The sequence below is a fragment of the Coloeus monedula genome, assembly GCF_965178545.1.
Source record: "Coloeus monedula genome assembly, chromosome: 7".
NCBI lineage: Eukaryota > Metazoa > Chordata > Aves > Passeriformes > Corvidae > Coloeus > Coloeus monedula.
In genome coordinates, this window is record NC_138787.1 from 35,269,182 (window position 1) to 35,291,402 (window position 22,221).

The window sequence follows — 22,221 nt, forward strand, 5'->3', positions numbered from 1 at the left end:
GTGAACATTTGGGTTTGGAGCAAATGGCAGAACATCAATTCTAGAAGTAAAAGAGTTAATTATATATGCTAAAGGCAGGTTTATGCCAGCTGGCTTAGAAATGACATGGGGTTGCTGCTGTGGGTGACACCAGCGCTGATGCACAGGGAACTGCCGTGGTGACACTCCAAGGGTGGCATTCATGAACCAGATGAAATATATTTTTGGTAGCAAGTCTCAGGGAAGGTCAGGCAGTATTTGAGGTGCAACACTGGGCTGACATGCAGGGATTGAACTGCGGCCAAGCAACAACACTTGCCATGCTGGTTTACTAATTTTGGCTTACACTAGTCTGTGAGATACTGTGCACCTTTTTTTGTGGCGAGTCTTCCAGTTCTTGACCTCCTGAGCCAAAATTTGCTTCTTATTACCTGCCTATACTGCAATGCTGTGCTGGGAAATGTTCTGCAGGACATAACTCAGAGAGTTTGGATTGCAGCTCTTTGAGTCAAGGAGACAGTTTGGCACAGACGGATATTGGAGATGGAGAAACACTCAATGTTAACATGACCCTTGGCAAGATCGTGCCCTGGAGAAGCTTCAGTGCCATCACACCAGTGGGTGACTCTGGAATGCTTCTGCAGCCCTTAGGGTGAAAGGGAAATTTTAGGAAAGCATTTAAAGGAGGCAAATGGAGAAGCTTTGTTGGTGCTGTGTACAGCTCCCTCCAGACGTGAGGGGCAGCGCGTGAGGGAGGCAGCTGGTTTGTTACTGTCATCCTCTTGTCCCAAAGCCAGCCACCTTTTCAGCTGCATAAGGAGGGATGATAGATGGGCAGAGGGGACTCTGTGAAGGGCCTTGAAAGTGGAGACGAGTAGCTTGAATCAATACTTTCAGGAAGATTAATGGCCATCTGCTGACGCTAATGAATGGAAGAGGCTATTTTTAACCGGTTCTGGCATACTCACTCCGTAGGATATGGGATATATTGGATCCTGAACAAACACCCTCGCTTGGTTCTGGGGTTAACCCCATGCAGGATGCACCTCTTTCTTTTAAATATAAATATTAATCACTTTCTAAAAACTCCCCTTGATGGAGATCTTAACCATAGTTAGCAAGGAAAGAGATTCAGATGCTTGGCAAGGGTCAGATGAAAGTTAGGGCATTGACTGGACCAAAGCAAATCCTGGCAGCCGAAGCAGTGTTTATTTGGCTGATAAATAGTGTCATTCTCCTGGCAGCTGATGAGTTTCTATTGCCCTGAAGCACAATGTTTTGGAGATTTACAGTGGTACTGGATCAAGCTATGGCCATCAGTAGGTAAATACAGGGTATTTAGTAGAGCAGAAGGTAAATACACGGATTTCAGTGTCCAAAGTAAGGCTGGTGAATGATGAGGGGACACAAAGAAAAGAGATGATGAAGCAGGAGGACATCAGGAAAAGGAGCATGTGAGGATAAGAGAAGTCAAGGGATTTTTAAAAATGAATGAATGAGAGAAAGATGAAAGAAATATCTCCATAGAAAATTATCAGTAAAATATGATCATTACAGCCCTCAGAAAATTTGATTTAGGGTCCAGAAATCAACAGGAATGACAGTGAAGGGCTAATGACCTCTCTGACAAATTTCCAAAATGAGCCCTGATTATAGCTTTGAGCTCCTTTCACTGTGTCGTAATTAAATGGGTTTTCCTCCTGATTAAATTTGAGAGACTGGTAGGAGGATCAGACTGACTACCTGAGAAAGGGAAATATTTTATTTCTTTAGCAGATGATATAGGTGAGGTACCCATCCTTCAAATAAGATTCATCTTTCCCTGTAAGTGGGAACACATTGTTGGAGTATTTCTGTGATAAGGTAATTTTTACATCTCAAATACTATCGATGAAGAGTAGTGACACATTTTTGTTGGTTATTCATTATGATATATACTGATCACAGTCCCTCAGCCACTCTTTAGAGGTGACTAAACTTCATGAGATGTTGCTGTTATTCAAATGTGGAGACCAGAGCATCCTCTCAGCTTTCGTTGTTTCAGATTTTTGCTTATATTGATAGTGTGCAATTTAGTTCAGATAAGAACATGATAGATTTTTTCTGGAATACCTGAAAATTTCTTTCTGCAGCCTTCCAAATATCTAAATAAGCTAAAACAAAGAAAGCAAACCAAAAGAATGCGGGCTCAGTTGTCTGTAGTCAGCAGCTTTCTCAAATCCTGCATTATTTAAATTTATTTTCCTTGCTGTTGATCAATATCTTCAAATGTATGACCCATTATCAGTGCAAACGGTGAGTGTGTGAATCTGTTTTTCCCTGCTCTGCCAGCATATGATTACATATTGGATTGGATGAAATCACCAAAAAAGCCCTACAAGGCTCAAGGTTATCTGATGGAACAAACCCAGGTTTTCCCTACCTGTCACTATTTCTGCCCATACTAATGGGGAAATGTGCAGCAGTGGAATAATTGAGTTTATTTTTCACAGAGGTAGATAAGAGATGGAGACGCTGCTGCTCTGCTCCAGCTGTGCATGGCAGGACCTCTGTTCTTATTGATGGACTGCTCCACTCTAAGCAGAGCATCATTCCCACATGGATCAGCTCCCAAAAAGACAGATTCCTCTGTCGTCCCCTATCTGGGGAAGATGAGAGCAAGGGTGACAGAGGGCAAATTTCCGAGACACAGGTTTAACATCCCTCATCCAACTTGACGCCAGGACACTTTCCATCCATGTGGTGCAGGAGTTTCCCAGCCTGTGACTCTCCAGCCCCTGGTTCTCCCAGGCTTTCACACTAAGCTCACAAATCAGAACTGTCACAACCAGACCCTGGCTCTCCAATGCCATCACGGTGTTGCTAAGGCACGGCAAATTCTGACTTCTTCTCTCACTTCCATCTTATAGTGAACTAATAAATATCTGTATTTGAAGAGGATCAAGTTGATTCAGAAGGAAATAAAATGATAGCTTAATCTGGTGAAAACAGCCGTTCACAGAGAAGGCACTTGACATCTCTTAACCCGAGGTGGGATATCAACGTTCTGAAACAGAAAAGAAATCCAATATATTTTTTTGCTTCTGAGTTTATGGTTTGGGGTTTTTTTGGTTTGTTTGTGTTTTTGTTGTTGTTGTTTGCATTTTTTTGTTTTGGTTTTGTATTTTTTTTTTTTTTTACATTTACAGTCTTTCAGAAAAAGACCAGATCCAGACTTGAATTAAGAGAAGTCACATACCCTTCTGACCCCAACTACTTCCGTTCCCAGTGAAGCAGCACACATTTCACACCCTGCTGAGAGCAGGGTGCACCAGGCTGGTTGCCATATTCCTTGGTGGTGTTTCCCCACATCTTTGCCGGGCTTAGACTCACACACCTTCCCACTGTTCCTCCCAAGCCACATGCCTCAGAGACAGCCCCATCCTGACCAAAACTGGCAGCTGACACCTCAAACACTTGCTTAAGCTGCCTGCAGATATGAGTGTTTATCACCTTTCCATTGCCATGCTTATCTTTGCAGCTGTTAGAAACTTGCCTTTTAGTTTTTAAAGATGAGTGTAAATCTTTATTTACGTAATGACTTGAGAGAGACACTGTAAGCATCACCATGTAATCTCAAGTGCTTCTCTCTCTTTTAATCTAATAAAATGCCCCAAAGCAGTCTAATCTTCAGGTGGAGACTGGCTCCTTCTCCTTAAGAGACTCCTCTGGCTGTGGCCACTTCTGCCTGTCGCTTCAGAGGACTATGGGCACCTTTAATTCTGCCTGAGTTACAACTCTCTCAGAATTCTGTGAACAGTTTAAGAATTCATTATTAACACAATTCAATAAATTTACAATTTGTGTAGTTTTAGAGCTATTAACATTTAGTAGTACCTGCTGTCCAGCCCATTTCTCATTCAGAGGAATGTTGGCAGAGAAATGCTCTTTTGACATATTACACTGTGTGGGTCATCATTTAAAATTTGAAACATCTACCAGCACATAAATCTTATTTAAAATGTCAAGAGAGAACAGAAAAATTACCCTGGTCTAAGAAGTCTTGTTACCAGAGTGCTGAGGATATTCCCATTTCCCTCTGTATGTTTCCATATTAATATTTTTGTCTGTATTTACTTGGTAAGAAAAGGGAAACAAGAGCAGCTGTCAATAGGATGCTCTGGGGAAATTCAGTTTTTTTCATCAATCCTTAGCCTTCTCTTCTATATTATTATGTTCTGGCATTACTTTCTTCTCTAGTCAGAGTGCGTTTAATTCCTGAATCTCTTGTTTTGCCATCGAGGCATACCCTAATGTCTTCCCTCTCCTAAATATTCAGTAATATAGTTTTGATTCTCCCTTCCTTCCTCTTAAGCATCCAGAAGTTTCCCACATTAGATGCTGGTTGGAATTCCCAGTCTCCATATCCCTTCTCCTACAATCACAAGCAGTAACTCCCAGAACAAACTCCTCACCACCTTTAAGTGAAATACAGCTTCAACCTCACAAGTTTTACAAAGAGTTACTTCCAGAATTATTTTTGTAGCAACAAAAGCATTTCAAAGGCTCATTGTGATCAGGATATTAGTGTAAATTTAGATAGGAGCTTAATTTTAGACCTAATGATCCGTTACCTGTTTCTTATGTAAAAAAATTGGAAAGTAAAATGTGTTGTAGACCTGGTGTGCCTCACATCCACGCAGCTCAGCACAGGGCAAAGCAGCCACACGACTCTCTCTCCATCCATACAGGAGAATTCAGTCCTTGTGCTCTCAAACCACCACTTCTGTGATGGGTAAATTTACTCACTCGATGCTTTAATGATGAAATTAAAAAGTGAACATCTAGTTCACTGTCCCTGAGCTCTTTCAGCCTGATAGAAAATGAGATTGTGTCGCTGATGTTGCTGTCTGGTGAGCAATTTTCTTCCCCTTCACCTACCAAAATCATGAGCAACAGGGAATAGTCTGTGGACTCTGCACCACTCAGCCACTTGTGATTATAACAACTCCTCTGCTTCAGACTCTTGTTTGCCAATGTGGCTGCAGCTGCACATACACAATTCTCTAAACACCATTCATGATTTGCAAGGCAAAATTGTCTTGTGTCAATGAAATACAAAGTTATTCTGCTCTAACACAACAATTCTGTGGAGGAGAAAACCTGGGATCTTCAGTCAGCTCACCCACTAGACCTTGTTTATGAGTCTCTCTGTGTTCAGAGTAAATGATTCCCACAAATGGAATGGGGTCTAGGCTCTGCTATCAAGGAGGTCTTTTACCAGTTCTGGGATGCTGTGAGTATACAAGAAAATATTACCTGAGTATGAGATAGTGAGTTTGCTTATGTCACATGAAAGGTCATTTATAATTTTTGCATCACTGTGCAGTTCATTCACCTCAAGGTTTTCAGAACAATATAATTGACATCTCAATTCATTAACTGATGTCTTTACAGAAAATGGGGATTCGAGGATGGCTGGTCAGGAAAGAAACAGTTCATGAAAATACAAATTATCAACTGCATGACAAAGTTTTCAGTCTTATCTGAGGTATGTCAAGGAATACAAAAAGATTTTCCCTTTCATACTGAACAAATACAAAACAATTATTAGAAAGATTTTGATTAGGTATAGCTCTTTTTTTATAGGGAGTATTTTTCTATTCGTTAAACTTTTTCAATAGAAAGAAATATGATTTAGAGTTTAAGAAACAAAAAACCTTTTGGGAAGTTTAAAAGATTGTGAAGATTAATTTTAGAGTGATTGTGAAGATTACATGAAAGAAAAAACTAAGAGGAACAAACAGTTGGGGCACCAATACTGCCTCATTTTATATTCATTTAAGCCAAATTTCTCACAGATTTAAATGATCAGCTCCTGTTTTTGTAGTACTATCAGTACTATCAGGCCATGAGCTGGAGTCCTAGAATGAGAGTCAATTCTGAAACTGATAAAACAGCTTTAAATATGAAATTTATTATTATTTCCCCCTATGATCTGCTTTCCAAGCAAGATTCTTGGGACAAGACATTGTATACAGGCAAAGTGCAGGAAGGAGATGAACAGAATGACTGAAAAATGGGTCTTTGAGTAAAAGAATGTATTTTGAGCACTTTGTTTCCAGACTCTGTTTGTTGGAGGACCTTCTTTATTTCTTTTGTGATTTTTTTCTGTACGTTTTCAATACAAATTTTAACATCAGGGTCTCTGGAGACAGTGTTTTTAAAATGGTGTAGGAATTACAGATTGCAGAGATATGAGCATGCTCCCCACACATGGATATTTTTTCCTTCCCTATCAACAATTTTCTTTACCAGTCTCTTTTTTTGGATTGCATATGGAGGTTTATAAACCTGCTATGTTTCTTACAAACAATTTTTTCTCAAACACCTCTTCTACCTTCCAGTTTATTTCAAGATTTAATTGAAAACTTCCCTCCTGTGGGTTGGAAAAAACACAAAATGTTTGATGTGCTCTCATCCCTTGCACAGGAGCTGTGCTCCTCTCACTGCTTTGTTGCCAGATCTCCATCCGTGCTCCTTACATTCCTTGCGTCTAACCCCTTCTCTGCTGCTGTTTTCAGAAGTGCTCTTCCTGTGCTTTTCTCTGAATACCCAGCTAAGAAAACAGGAAGCAGAAGTGTGGCTGTGTTTCAAAACACCCTTGTTCACCCACTTAATCCCCTGGTAGCTGTTTTATCACCCTTCCTTTCATTATCCCTTGTCCGTCTTTCAGGTCTGAACTTTTACCTCTCCTCTTTTGTGTTTTGCCTCCTCCAATTATTGGAGCCTGAAACTGTATTATTTCAGCAGCTACAAAGGTGGTGTTAAGATAGAGTTCATGGAACTAAATTATATTTTCTGTTCAAGAACTGACAGTATATCTTACTTCTCAAAACTGAGATAGATGGAAAAATTAATAGAAACTGTGTTCTTATCTGATGATGCCTCATGGGCCTTCAGACTCTCTCATGGCATGAACAGGTTGATAGATATATACAAAACAGGCTAAATTAAGGCAGATCATTTCTGAAGCACCCCTGTCTAATTCTCTGAAATATCTATGTAGAATCCTTTAGAACAGTAATAATAGATTATAAAGAAAGTTCATTTCTTCAAAAGAAAAGCCATAATATTTCTTCAAAGAAAAAAATAGGCTTAAATTTGAATATTTTACTGCAATTCTTCTTTTACTCAATTCAAGAAATAAATGGTCTAAAAAAATAATTATGTTGTTTTGGGCTGTAAACATAAAAAAATTGAGTTATTTTACATATGAAGCCAAGACACGAAATTAACTATGCCTTACTGGGAACCAGCAATAAATCTATTTTATTATCATGTAAGCATGTATAAATACTCTCAATGAAATCCCGCTTTTATGGAATTCTCCACAATTTCAACTGATTAGGTTGACAACTACCGATAGTTTCTTCCTAATTTCGAAAACAAAAGGCAGGAATTTCAATAATAAGATTTCAGATGTCACAGAAGTCACAGAAGAACTTAGCTAGTTCACTTTGAGAAAACAAAAGTTGGACAAGATATCTTTTGAGGCCCCTTCCAACTTTGTTGTTCCGGTTCTCTGAAATTCTAAATCTAATATATTATCAGCATGGGCGATGATTTTCTCCTCCATCCCAGAGGATCAGTTGCCTTGTGTTGGCTGTAGGCTGTTGCTGTACCCCTTCAGGAGTAAACCAACCCTGTTCATGTGATGTGTGATACTTGGGGCAAAATCCACATGATTTGGCAGTGGATATCCCCTGGTTCTACAAGCAAGTCCTGTGAAGTGGGTGCTACTATACCTTTATGTACCTGTTCAAAACCAGCAAGATGTTAAGGAACTGGTCCTAAATTTGTCCTGAGCAGTGATAAGTCTGCATATTTCACACCTATTTTTACCCTCCGTGCTGTGCTGTGCTTTGTGTTGCTTATGAGTCCTTTCTCTTCAAATCCCTCTTTGCTTTATCCCTTAGTGGCTAAACTCTCATGTTGCTTTAATGGGGCCAGGATATAGGTCCAGTATGAGTTACTTCCAGTCCTAAAGGGGCCTTTAAGTGGCTTTAACAAAACAGCAATCTTGTCAAATTTGTGCAAACAGGGTTGGCTCCCTTTAAAAGCTGTGTGCTATTATAGCTGGATGATTAAATGAGCCTGGAAATTCTAAGAGAAGATAATCTTGCTCTGCTCTGTCAATGTAAAAAACTACTGAGCCTGTATCCTGTGTAGATTATTTGTTGGAGACTGAGTTGTTATTATCACTTAAAAGTCATGATGGCCCAGTGATTGCTTAAGCAAAAGGTGGCACATTCTTGGTAGGAGAGAAATGTAATCTGTACTTGATATTCTGATTGAATGTAAATATTATTCATGGCATACAGCTGAGTCCTCTTCCCTAGTGGTTTTATGGCTTGGGCTTCATTGGTCTTCTATTGCTGAACTACATCATTTCCTAAATATATCATCTGTATTGGAAGCACTTAACAAGTTCTGGATTGACAGAGTGTATGGATCAGTGAAGCTGGAGACCATTTATCTTTTAAATTATCTAAACATATTCTTCCCACTGTGCCTACTTTGGTTGTTATGTTTGGGTCATAGTATATAATGTACAGGTTCCTTGATATTTTTCTGAAAATACTTAATATTTTATGAGGTATCCTGAAGGAGGAGAAAGACATGAGAAAGACTCTCTGATTCCCTTTCAGTCTTGACAAGTACAGGAGTGGATTTCCAGTGGCAATTACAGACTCAGAGGGCAGGAAAGTGTCAGAGCTTCTGTCCAAAATGGCAGGCTGATCCAGGCCTCATGAGAAGATTACTGGTATGCCATTTGCAAAACTGACTCTTTCACAAGACCAAATTTATATGGAATGTCTTTGTGTGGCATTTCTAACCCCACTTCAGTTGCCATTTCATCACATATCCTTTGAAGGAGACATCACATCATAACTGGTCCATCTGAAAAGAAAGTACATTTTGTCCTGAAGTACACCAGCTAGAAACACTGAACCAGTGTTTATGAAACGGACCAGCAACTCCCACCATGCATTCCAAAGATGAATTGTGGGCAGAGTTTCCGTGGCCTGAGTCAGAGCTAGGAGCTGGAAGCCATTGAGATGCAATGCTTCCCAGTTTTGGAGCCCACAGGCAGAGCTGAGAGCTGTTACCACACAGAAGCAAATCAGAGTATCCTTTACTGTTTGTTTAGTATTTCTGTTATGTCTTTGCAAGGATCTCAGGCAACTTCACAGCTAATGGCTGCAGCAGCTACATCCCTGCCTTCATGCAAGCCTTGTAACTCGCTGCATAAACCATGTCAGGATGGGTTAGTTACTCTTTGCAAAGCACTCTCTGAATGCTGAACAGTGTTTGCCTTTTGTCCACACCTATTGGTATGTATTTAAAAGTCCTGTGTGTGATGTACCTGCCTTAACAGGGGTTTTTTGTGTCTTCCAGGAACTGTGCTCAGCTCGGTCCATTAGGGTAATGCTACTCATTCAGTGGAGTCACTTATGATTTACACTGCTGTAAGTGAAACTAGAATCTGGACCTTGATCTTTTTAATGCAAATTCATCAATTCTGTTAGATAAAAGATGAAAGGAATCTATTACATTCCTCAGTCATCTCTTGAAACAAAATCATTTGATTGGTTCCAGGCAGTAAGAGGTCCCTACTCCTGCAGTTACCTCCAGACATCAAACCTTGGGTTGATGACCAAAGCTCTTACTGGAGTTATTTATTTTTCATGGATAGTGGCCAGTGATGAGTGCTAATAATGACAGAAGCGATTTCCCAGTTAAAATTTAAGAATGCAAAACTTCAGGTTAATATGTTCCTCTGGTGTTTGAGCAGTATGTGTTTAAAGACACACACGTTCTTTTACTTCAAAACGTTTTATTCTCCTTTTAAATCCACACCTTGATGTCGATCTGACAGTGGTGCAAATGAGAAGGTGACAGAGGTCTCTCTGATGTAAAATCAAAGTGGATTCAGACGCACGGTGCAGATACCAGAGGAGTGTGAAGCACAGAGCACGTAAACAAATAGCTGCACATGCAAAAGTATAGCAAGTGCCAAATGTCTACAATACTGCAAATTAACTGTTATGACAGGAGATCTCACAGTGGTGTTCAGAATGGAAAAGCAGAACTCGATTACAGAGATCATAAAATCACCCTCTCCCTTGATCTTCAGCTGCCTAAACCAGGAGAGGCAGAAAGAGCTGGCTCTGAACAAACAATCTTTTATCGGTGACGGATGTGGCACTGCTTTGTCCAGTAAAATTGCTGATTTACTAATAGTTAAAAAATAAATCCTTTGTGATGACACCAATCTCTCTAACCTGCTAAAGAAAGTGCAAACAGATGGGTATCTGTGTGACTGTGAGTGATGAAGCCAGTCTGGAGAAATACCCACAGTGTCTGACGAGAACTAATATTGCAGCGTGCAGGAACATCACCAGCATCCGCATTAGGATATATTCATTTTCTTTGTGCCAAGAATATGACCAATGATACTGGATGGTTTGATTTAATAGAGCTGCCTCTTCTAGCAGAAAAGCAACAGATATTTTATACAAAAGTGAAATGTGCCCGGGGAAGCCTGGACAGATTTAAATTCCTTAGGCTTTCCTCTTTATTGCAATGCCAGCAGACTTAAGGGACTTTTGACCCTACTAGTAAATTTTTAAATAAATGTAGGATACCTGCTTTATGGATCTGAAAGGAAGAGAAATAGCTTTTTGTTTCTGATAGGAGAATCTGTTTTTTAAAAAAAATTATTATTTCCCTTTATATGTGAAATTCCATAGTGGCTTCTCCTTAAGACTGTTCTGATGTACTTCAAGCAAAATTGCAACCAAGTCTGGTTGGTTTAAAGTGGTGCAAACCGCAAATATAAGCCAGGTAAAATATGTAAGTGAGAACAGAATGAGGACCTGCATTGTTAGAGTAGATAAATGTCGCTCAGAAACTTATTTTTAGAGTTACATAGTTTGCAGCAAGTCAGGCACTTCAAGAGATGAATACCCATCACATATCAATGCTGAGGAAATGGTACTTTGTTGATTATAAATCAGAATTGGAGGACTTTTTGGGTGCAGCTCATCAAACACTGACTTAAGAAACAATTTTCTTCTGTAGTATTTTTCTCCTCGGCAGCTTACAAAGGCAGTTGGGTAATTTTTGTGGTTTCAGTATGAAGAAATACTTATCCTTTAATCCTTAAATCATTGTAATTGAGTATAATTTTGTGTCAAAAGCAGCCAATAAAAGTACAAAATAGGGATTAGCAGGAGTATTTTTAGATTAAAATTACTAGAGTTGGAAAGAAGTGGCGCATAATCTCCGTACCTTCATGAGCACTGTAGCAAGCTGAAGAGGATTTGTTCTGTTTCATTTGAAGACTGATGGCATACATTACAAGGGAGAAAAGCTATTATTCCAATGGGGAGGATTTCACAATCATCATAATCCACAACTGTACATAAATTTAATTGAAAGTTAATTCTTTTTTGTCTGATATCTTTTAACCATCAATGCTATACAATAATTCTGCTTCTACTGGCAAAGCACTTGGGAAGGAAAGTTAAGCCCATCATTTTGGTCATAAATTAGGACACTCATACAGCTGCAACAATTGCTTTCATTTCTAAGTATTAAAACAAATGACTACTCTTGTTTAACCTTGAGGCACAAGATTCTCATTGCTTATATTATGATATAACTCACAGGAGTGAATACAAGGTTCTGTTGGAACAAAAAATGTAATTCCTCTTCATTCCCTTCCCAAAGTGTTTGAGCTGGCATCATTTGCAGCATGAAGTCCTGACTCAGTTTGCATATTTGAGAGAAAAATGTGAAACAATCCCCCTGCCTCTGATATACAGTTCGCTTTTGAAGGAAGCAGGTACTTGTTTCAGATCCTGATACCTGGGATATTTCTTAAATCTTGCCTGGAGTGGTATATGACAGGTATGAATCACAGCAAACGGCAGCTACTCTCTGCATTCCCCTTTCTGGAACACAGACGAATTTATTGGTTAATGTTTATATAAGCACAGTGTAAATGTGCCTGGTTTACTATGCCAATACCTACAGCTGTAGAATGTCTGTTCTACTCAACAGCATTTAAAGGGCCTTTGGGGTGCACAATGTGTATCCCATTATCCCATTAATGACAAGGCACAGCTTTGGGCAATAACAGAAAAGTTATTTATATGCATGGTGATTTTTCTTCTTCCTCAACCACTTTTACAGCTTCCCCAAGTTATAGAAGAGTCAGTAGCTGGCTTAGTGACACTGGCAAACTAAGTAATACTTTGTACATACTCATTGCTAGGGAGAGAGAAGTGTTGGGTTTATTTTTGTGACCTTTAGATTCTGAGAACTGGCTAAAATCAATTTATAGTTCAAAGAGATTGTACGATAACTACACTACCCAGTAAAATTGCTTCCACTTTGATAGAGTGTGTTAAAATACAGCAACAAGGTAACAATCATTGACTTGGATACAGAATGGGAAGTGAAGGGGGTTTGGTCAAGTGTAGGTCAGGGAACAATTTGACAGGTTTCAAGCCTCTGTCTTGAATACTTAGGAAAAAGATCTAGAAGAAAACCTAGCAACTACTGCTATTAAGGAATAAACATGAGTACTCCTGGCAGTGCAGTCTGTGCAGTAGAAAGGGGGCAGTCATCCAGGCTGTCCCTATAGAACCATACACTGAATTATGGGAATATCATTGAGACAGAGCAAGATCAGGTGACAGTGGTTGCTGTGCCACTGCCACTTTCTGCCTGAGATCAGGACCCAGCTTTTCTTTTATGAGGTCTTCTCTTCAGTCCTCAGAGATTGATGGGAGCAGCTGAGTTTCAGAGCTCCCCAAGGAAGACTATTGCCCAGGCTATGAACAATACTATAGAAATTCTTTAATTATCTGTTGCCTTCAGTTGTTGGTATAGTTGCTCTTGCATGACACTTTATTATTGTCTTCACAGGTCACCTTGTGGAACAGATGCCTTGCAGCAGAATTAGGAAAGAAGGAGGGCTGAGTGATACTGGCATGTGTCATGTTCTGATCTCACTGAGGAGGAAACATGTTCTGAAGTCCTGTGCCCTTGCTGAGGCACAAATATAGATGTGGTGATTCATACCATTGAACAATTCCTGTCTTGAAGAATTCTCCCTAGCAGCAAATGAGGTGGTTAATCTATTGGATTTCAACTCATGGAGCCAGGTATTCCTGAAATAATTCCTGCCACCTGCTCCTCAGGTGAGAGTGACAGAACACAGCCGTCAGGGTTTGATTACAGAGTACAGTGTGCTGTAATGCCAGGCTAGCTCACACTTTCTCACAGCCTTCCCATGCCAAACCTTTTAAATTTCTAAATAAATAGAAAGTACCTGGTCTGGGGACTTTGGTACACATTCGACCGTTTCCAGAGAACCCTGCTGGACACCGGCCACAGACGTACCCAACGTAGGGGGGTTTCCTGTCAAAGCACAGCACTCCAGGGAAACACGGCCTGTTGGCACAGCTGGGGACGTGTGACACAGGTGCTGCATGGCCAAAAAAAGGGGAGTTCAAGCGTGTTAGTAATAATTTCTCAGATGAAACCCATATCTAAAATTTATCAGTGTCTGCCTGAGCCCAGCTAAAGCTTTATAACTGCTTTTATTCTTTTAAAGTCTAATTAATGCAAAATGTTCCCAAACCTTGAGCCAAGCATGAGAATGTCCTGTAGGCATAGTGTAACGGAACAGCTGTTTCTCATTACAGCAAGATTTATTAGTCCTCCAATTACATGTTTTCAAGTTTATTACTCCAACTTGTTTGGCATTTATCATGTACAATATAGAAACCGTAATTTTCAGCATAAGTGAAAGATTAACTGAGTGAGAAAAGGTACTATTTGACATCTTTTTGGTCTTTTGTAATTGGAAGGTAATTATCAAACCTTACAGCACCTATACTCTACTTTTGAAATTACACTGTGAAGTACATATGTTTCTGATCTGGAAATCATCCTTAATGTGTCAAACCTTGTATTGCAGAAAACTGCTTTAATTATTTTAGGACTATGTGCAAATTTAACACTCTGGTAATATATAATGTTTTATCACTTATGATGTCACTGAATAACAAGTGTATATGAACTGCCTATGAAGTATTTAACAGTGTCAAGACAGAGAACAGGTGATGAATACAATCTTAATGATGGTTTTAGATCTTTTTTCATTGCCTCCAGTGAGGTCTCCATCATAATTCTCAAGTATTTTCTGCATTGTTCTTGCACTTTACCTACAGCATCATGATATAGGATACCTGCAAGAAGCAAGTTCTGCTTAGGGGTTGGCTGGCCTGGTACAGATATTTTTTTAAAAAAAAAGAGGTTAAGGAAAAAAACCCTGTTGTTTTACATATGCCTCTACACCACAGATATGACCAATCTCAATTTTTTGCTGCCATCTTTCACTAGAAAATCAATTAAACATGCAACACTCATTAGGGCAGGACCAACAAAAGCATCGTGCAGGTGCACACCCATGTCAGGGAGTGCTGTAGTGCTGCACCTCTGGGAAAAGCTACTGCCACAGGCAAGTTGATTCCTCGAGCTAATCTTCACTTATGCTTAAAACTCATTATTAATTCAGTGGCTACCCACTGAATACTGAAATAAAACACCAGCATCACTTGGTATGGCAAGCTGGCATAAGCTGCCACTCTTATCATCATGCTTTCCATTGATCACTAAAATTTGGAGTGGTTTCGTCCTACCTCAGAAGTGATGTGATTTCTAATTAAGCCTGACTGCTCTGTCATTGTTGTAATGCCTCCCTTCCATCTCAAATTGTTTAGCAGCAACCCACAGTCTGATGTATTAAGAGGGTTTTTATTTCTAACTCAAATTTTCTTGTACTATAAACAACTAGTTTGTATTTACTGTTAAGGTGTTAAAATTAATGATTTCTGAATACATAAACTGCCCCAAATGGAAAAGATTTCATGTCCTTGTATACCTACCGTGCCTATCACTTATGTTAAAATTTTTAATTGCAGGAGAATCCTTTGCCTCTAAGGGCTGCAGTGGCTGCTTAACCTTAGTCCTGTTCAATTCACCTTTGCCATTGCTTAAAGCTTCTGTAACGTCAGCAGCAAGCACAGCTGTGGAAAATATCACAGAGACAAGAGACAAGGTGTTAGAGCTTAGCTGTGATTGATGATAAAAAGCCACAGCAACAACAAATCAGGTAACCTGGCAGAAGTTTACTCTGGAAGCCAACAAGCAAATAAAGGCAGATCAGGCGGGTCCAGCTGCTGACACGCAGCAAAGCTTCAACCAAGTGTAAGAAAAATTATTATGCCTAAAATCTCTGAAATTTGCTTATGTGGGAGTCGTACTATGCACTGTGATTTTTTTTCACTGGGCTCAGGGCACTTGGAAAGCCTCAGGTCAGCCAGTGTTTGACAGCTCTGCTCCTTGGCTGGGGATGCTACACCTCACCCTGGCAGCTGTGCTCTGAGTCTTGCCTCTCCTTGAAAGCTTCTCTCTGAAACTCTGGTGAGTGTGTTTGTGGGCTTCAGTGAGTTCAGCTGCCAGCTTCGTGTGTGTCAAAATACCTGTAAAAACTGTATGTGGATGCAATGAGGAGACTCTGAAAAATGTGATTTTCTGCATAACTTTAAGGTAATGAATTAGGGATAAAGTCTATGTGGATAGTGCTGCAAGTTAAACAATTATTGCCCTGGGTCTCTTGAATATTCTCTACTCTTAATAAAGACTGAAACTTTGACTCTTTATGTGTATTAAACAATGCAATGTGCTGTTGCTCACTTAAGGAGCTATAGAACTACTTCAGTCCTCCTTCCCTCCTTCCCTTTATACTTGCTTAAATAAGGGAAGTATGAGCAGGAATATTAAGTCACTGAATCAGAACTAAAAATAATGATTTCTATCCTATCTCAGGTGAACAAATAAGCCCTCAGGTTTATTCCTTCTAATAAATGTGCACTTCAGAAATGGATTTTTTTTTTCCTGTAATTAAAAAAATGCAAAGTAAGAAATGTTATATCTTTCAAAAGCACATTATTTGTATAAAGGGATATTATTTGTATATCCTTCCTTTGTGGGTCAAATTAACCACTAAAATATGCATTTGTGAACCAGATGCAAAATCACTTTGAAATAACCAATGTGGCCAAATGATACAGCACAGAAGACTTTCTATAGAGATATTTGGCAACGTGATTGAAGGGATGTTTGGTCAGCCTGGCACAGACACTGTTGCTGGCACCAGGGTCCTGCAGTTCCCACTCACTCTGTTCACAAGGGATACTTTTTTCCTTTCTATAGTGAATATGAGGAAATGTTAATGACTGCACAGTGAATATCTGTATCTTTCACTTCTTGGCTTTCTTTGGAAATACCAATGAACAAACAAGCAAACAGAGTCTTCAAGTGTTGATTTATCTCCTTCTGGTTAAAAAAAATCGGTTTGGAGAAGACCTGTGCCTATGTGACTGAAACAAGCAGAGTGTGTGCCACTCATGTCAAGTGCATTGGAAGGTCTCAAAGTCGCTGTAGGCTCCCCAATAAAGAGTCTGTTGCCCCAAAAGCAAATATGTGGCAGATCTAAACCTGTTCATGGCCATTTTCTTCATGAGCTGGGATCTGAGGAATGACTTCATGCCAAGCATCCATGGGTTGTGTCCTCTGATGAAAACACACCTTGGGAACAGAGCTGAAAGGATGGGAAGGATTGGGACAGGGACCTTCTTCCTCTTACTCTCCCTCCAGCTGCTACCCAAACAAAAATCAGCCCTGGGGGTGTGCCCCAAACTCATTCATGTATACTTAGGAGTGAAATAGTGGAGAATGTGCACAATGTCCTTAGAAATTATCTATCTGGAAAGTACTTTTTTGTATGCTGTGGTGTTCGTTCTCTACCAAAATGAAAAATAGCGGAGCAATTTGCAAATATCTACATTAATAAAACATGACAATAATCTGTTTTTTACATTTAAGGCTCTGTACTTGAAATGAGTGGCAAAGTATTCAATTAGGGATAACAGTAGTAGAACTGAGCCCATTTTTCCCCCCATCTATTAAAATAAATCATGTAAAACACTTACATTTGCAAGTTTTACCATTTCCCTCCATCCCACTGGGGCAAATTCCACATGCATAAGATCCAAAGGTATTCATACAAGACACTCCAGGAAAACAGAGACTCTCTTCGCATTCATTCTTGTCTTCCTGACACGTAAGCCCTGTGGCAAAGCAAAGGGGAAGTTAATAATCAGGAAAGATTCCCTGTTTATACTTCAGCTCAAATGTTGAAGCAGACAAAGGCTCACTTCTCAGCTGCAAACTCATTACAGGGTATGTCACTCATGTTCCAGCCAAATTCCCCACTGTCTCACTTAAACCTGCTTTTATCACACTGTTTATTACTTTGTTATTGGCACCAGAAGTGCTGAACTTGAGACTACTGCTCCTGGAAAGCTGTTCATGTTAAATAAAAATGCACGTAAATGAAATTAATATTTCCCCTGCATTTCACATCTTTGCTGCTGTTTTTGTTGTCTTGTTCGTGTGAGATCTTTGTCTTATACTGAGGAAGCCAAAGAACTCCACCATTTTGGCTTCAGGATATGAGGAGCCAGGTACTGACCTCTTGTGTTTTCCACATACCTGTGAACCAGCCTGATAGAGTCTGGCTGAAGGTGAACCTTACAAAATGATCAGATTTTAAAAAAAAAAACCAACTCCAAGTTTTTCTACTTAAAATTAAAATTTGAAGAAACACTCTGAAAATGTCACACAGTACTGGTGTTCAGAAGAGAGGCTGCCACAGGATCTGGATCCAAAACAGTATCTCTTGACTATTGCTGATTTTAGAAAGAAGGTTTTAAAAATCCCTTGAAGCAGCTGATATTCAAATTCACAATTTTGAGTGATTTAGTGAATACCTCTAGGGGACGGTGACCTAAAAGTTAAAATTACTATCTGAACAGCAATGAGGCGGAGTTATCAAATATAATTTTGTTTAAAACTCCCTCGGGCTTCAGGTGCTGCTATCTCTGTGCACTTGGGCAAACTTGCCTGGCTCTTGCTGGTCACAGGATGTACAGCCCTGAGGGCAGGTCACAAACCAGCCCAGGTCACTTCTATTAGAGCATCCCCTTTGTCCCTGTAGGAATATACAAGGAGACTGGGACAGCTTCTGGAGAACCGAGGTACCTGCCCCAAGACGGGTACAGAAAGGTTTGCTCCATATCAGATACCCAGATTTATCATGACAAAAGGTCTAAGGATAAAGGAATCTTCTTTTTTTTCCCATCAAAAAAGAAATTTGTCATGGTAGAATGAATTGCAGGATGATAAAAACAGAGCATTATTATTCATCTCTTATAACATAATCTCTCATTGCCTCAGCATTGCAGACAGCTTCCACTAGTCCTTTCAAGTTAGAATGGCATCTCAATGTACAAAACTCAAATTGAAGTCTCTTTATAGATTGAGCTGCCTAAAAAGCCAGTGGCATCACCTTCCCATGCCTGCTTCTTCTTGAGGAAAAAAACCAGCAGCATGAAAGCCACACCCCTTTTCCTGTGCCTTTTGTTCTGGTTTTCATGCTTCTTGCTTCATTTATTGAAACTGGACATCACACAGTGTTGCAGGGCTAGGCTTACCTTTTTCCTTCCCTTGTTACATTTTGGCTGACTGTTTATATTTCATTATTTAATTATCACATTCCTGGCATCAGGCTGCTTTTCTCTGATGCTGATTTCTGGCGATGCATTGGGAAATTATAAGACATCACATTATGGAAAATATTGAATGAGTTACCCTCTGATTAAATTAGTAATTACTTTCTTTCTCTGAGTATCATACAAAAACTAAACATGATACCATAAACAATGAGAGTAGGAGCAAAGTTCCCAGTTTCAGTCACTTCTCCCTTGGTCCCTCTCATACTCTCCTTCTCACCTTTAAATACTGTAGTTTCACTGCAAAGGGCTGTCTTTCAAATCTCAAAGATGAGGGAATTACAAGAATCAAAGGAACACTTTTAAGTAACAAGATAAATTTTAAAACTCAGCCACTTGGCTGTTTTTCGTGATGTAAAGGTGAAACTATGCAAGCACTGCTTTTCACACAGAGAGATTTGATTTTAAACAGTGTCTGACCAATCTGGGCATAATGATAATCCCGATGAATCCAAGGATAAATGTTTGCAAAGACTGAAACTTGGCTGGATGATGCTGAAGAAGCGGCAGAAATAGACAGAAAACTGTCTGCACCAAGAAGTGTCAATTATTGTGTTTGCATGACCTCCAGTGCACTGTAGCACAGGGGAGTCTCAACTGTCTTGGCACTGCTACAGTACAAATAAAACTAATAGGAATAGAAGTTCTTCAAGTTCCAAGGCTGTACCATCTGTTTGTGTGCCAGCTATATTTCTCCATCCCTGCATGGGAAGTTGTCTGAGAAAATAAAGTCCTTTCATGCCTCAATAGGAGCTGACCACCTACAGATGCAAAGAAAGATTTTTTTGACTGTGTTCACATTAAGTTGACTCTAAAGGAACAGAAAAATCTCATTTAGGGGCTCTATGGTTATTAGAAACCATTAACAAATCCTGGGAGTTTCTTCAGTTTCCTGAAATATAAAATGAAGTTATCCTTCCATCTTGCTCCCCATCCCACCCCCAACTTTGTACTAATCACTGGTATATAGGGAAAGAAATAATGATTTTGTGATGGGGGTAGCTTTCAAGGATGAGTTCTGTTCTCAGGTGGGTGATGTTCTTGTTTTCTGTGGCCAAAACAATAAACAACAGGGATCCTTGTTATCTTGTCAACAATGTAGATGAAAAATGAATTAACTTTGAGCACTCAGAGACCCAGTAATAATTCTGGAGTCAGCCTCCTCTCAGATTTTCTACCTGGCTTTTCTCCCTGCCTTGTTCCCATTCATATATTTTACCCTTACCCTGATGCACCTGAGTTGCTGCCTCCCTTGCAGGGCTGTTTGGGAAGCTCTCACAAGTTCACCTCTTTTTTCTACTGCCTGTTTGCTGTCATTTGTAGAGATTTGATGGTGAACTGGTGCTGTCACTTGAGCTGCATAGCATTGCCTTCTCATTAGATTATTGATGGTTTTCTGGGGAATTGAGGCATAAACACAGCATCAAGAATGAGTTTTATTGTTGTCACCGAACCTGCCCTGAAGTGAAATCATCTGCTTCCCAGCTGGCTTTCAGCTCCACTTGCTTACAATTTTTCACCTGCTATTAAAACTTTGAGATGTATTCCTTTTTCACTCAATCATATTTTATTTTCTTTTGTTGCTTGTGTTTTGGCATTTTGGGAAGAACAGCAAAACCATTGCACTGTTATTTAACTTGCAAGAATTAAAGGTGCAGGAAAACCTGGTGTTTCTCCAGCCGTCAAGGTGCTGTGTGCCCCTGTCTCTCTGGTCAGCAGGTCCACTGAGGTCATTAACTCATAGAATTATATGGATTTTTATTCATTTCATCCAACTCCTTACAGACAACCAATACTTTTTCTCATTGTATATCTTCAGTGTTTAAGCAAATACACAATAAAAAATTCCCAATTTTCCCTGTGCTCATAGGAATGTTCTTTCCAGAGGATTCAGGACACTCAGCATATGTTTGGTTGGCTTAGGGATTTTTATATTTTGATCAAGCTTCCACTTTATAACTTTATTCTCCAAGCTTAGGCTTGTGTGTTCTTGCCTCAGTGGAGTCTCTGTAAAGACTTGGGACAGCAGCAGGCTTTGGCCATTAGGTAGCATTACCTGGAGTCAACACAGATTAGGTGTCACAGAATTTTTAAGCCATTTTTCTGTACTTCTGAATGATTTTATTTTTCATTTCTGCTGGAATTTTATAAAAATGAACTCTGGGCTTGCAGTCCCACATGACCAAAATGAATGAAACAATGAAGGTTTCATGAGCTGCTGTCAGGCAGGAAGAGTACCTTGACCACTGAGTAAAATCTGTTCACTGCTTTTGTTTAAAAATGAGATTTTTTTCTATATATAGGCACCAAAAGTGGTGATAATTATGTCCATTTGATGTTGCTTCTAGTTGATTTTTCAAACTTACAACACTGACAGCATCCAGCCTTATGGGTCTCAAGAATGTGAACAGAGCAGGGGGTTAAGTGATCATCTTTCTTCCCTTTGTTTCTTAAAATCACATTTTGGCCAGCTGTTCTGGTTTTGGCTTAGATAGAGTTCCAATATCAGGGCACCAGCCTTGAAGAGTTTCAAGGGTTAGATTTTGTTTTATTGTCATGTCTGACAACTCAATGGGCTTGTGATTTTCTAATGCTTAAGTTTAGTGAAGCTTCAAGCAGGACTAAAGGACAATTTATTTTTCCATGTTTTCCATCTCTACTTCTCCTTCCTAGACCTAAAAACCCATTTAATCCCAGTTCTTTCCTCAGTTTAATTAAGTGAAATCCTGTCGAGTGCAAAAGGGCCGTGGATCTTTGCCTTTTCTCTTTCACTCAGTCTTCTCCTAGCTCATCTCATGGATGGACAAATCCATGGGAAATGAGCAGGAAGCAGCAGAGATCAGGGAGGTTCACATCCTCCTTGAGCGATCATTTCAGGACAACAGAGCTTTAGGTGATTTTTCCTTATCATTAAATAGCTGCTTTTGCACATTTCTGTCTATGTCTAAAGCTAAGCCCTGACAGCAGAAGAACAGGATTATGTTTGCAGTCCATTTGGCAGATGTTGTGGTCATGCCACACTCAAAAATCCTGTAGCTCAATGTATCTGTAGTTAAACCAGGGATGCCAACAGTGATGTGTTACCTCCCAAACCAGGGGGGCATTTACAGAAGTAGCTCTCCATGCTGCCCACGCAGGTTCCGCTGCCGCAGGGGTTTGATTTGCAGTCCCTGATGTCTTCCTGGCAGAATTCTCCATCAAATCCATTTGGACATAAGCACAGGTATTCACCAAGGCCTGGAGGGTATTTAATATTGGTGACACATGTGCCACCACTGAGGCAGCTGCAGGGCTTCACTACAACCTGGGGAAGGCAAAAGGGAATTGTGGTAAGATTCCTGTGAATGATCACAGCTGGGAGGTGTATTGTTACACTTTAGGAAGGGGGAGATTTGCACTGCAAACACGTTATCCAGTATGATGGAAACTTATTTCTAACCAATTTCCTTTGTCTAGATAGATGGTCCTATACTCAGAGTACTTA

The 22,221-nt window shown here is 39.8% G+C and overlaps 1 protein-coding gene across 1 annotated transcript in view; it reads right to left on the reverse strand.

The window, feature by feature from the left end:
- The window catches only part of LOC309575272 (von Willebrand factor D and EGF domain-containing protein-like), a gene marked incomplete at both ends in the record, with an annotated part of 163,652 nt that overhangs the window by 35,696 nt on the left and 105,735 nt on the right, over positions 1–22,221 (reverse strand). Inside the window, 4 exons of the mRNA XM_082285603.1 lie at positions 13,367–13,522; positions 14,988–15,128; positions 17,097–17,234; positions 21,822–22,041. Coding sequence (XP_082141729.1) covers positions 13,367–13,522; positions 14,988–15,128; positions 17,097–17,234; positions 21,822–22,041 — 655 coding nt within the window. The remainder of the gene's footprint in view (positions 1–13,366; positions 13,523–14,987; positions 15,129–17,096; positions 17,235–21,821; positions 22,042–22,221) is intronic.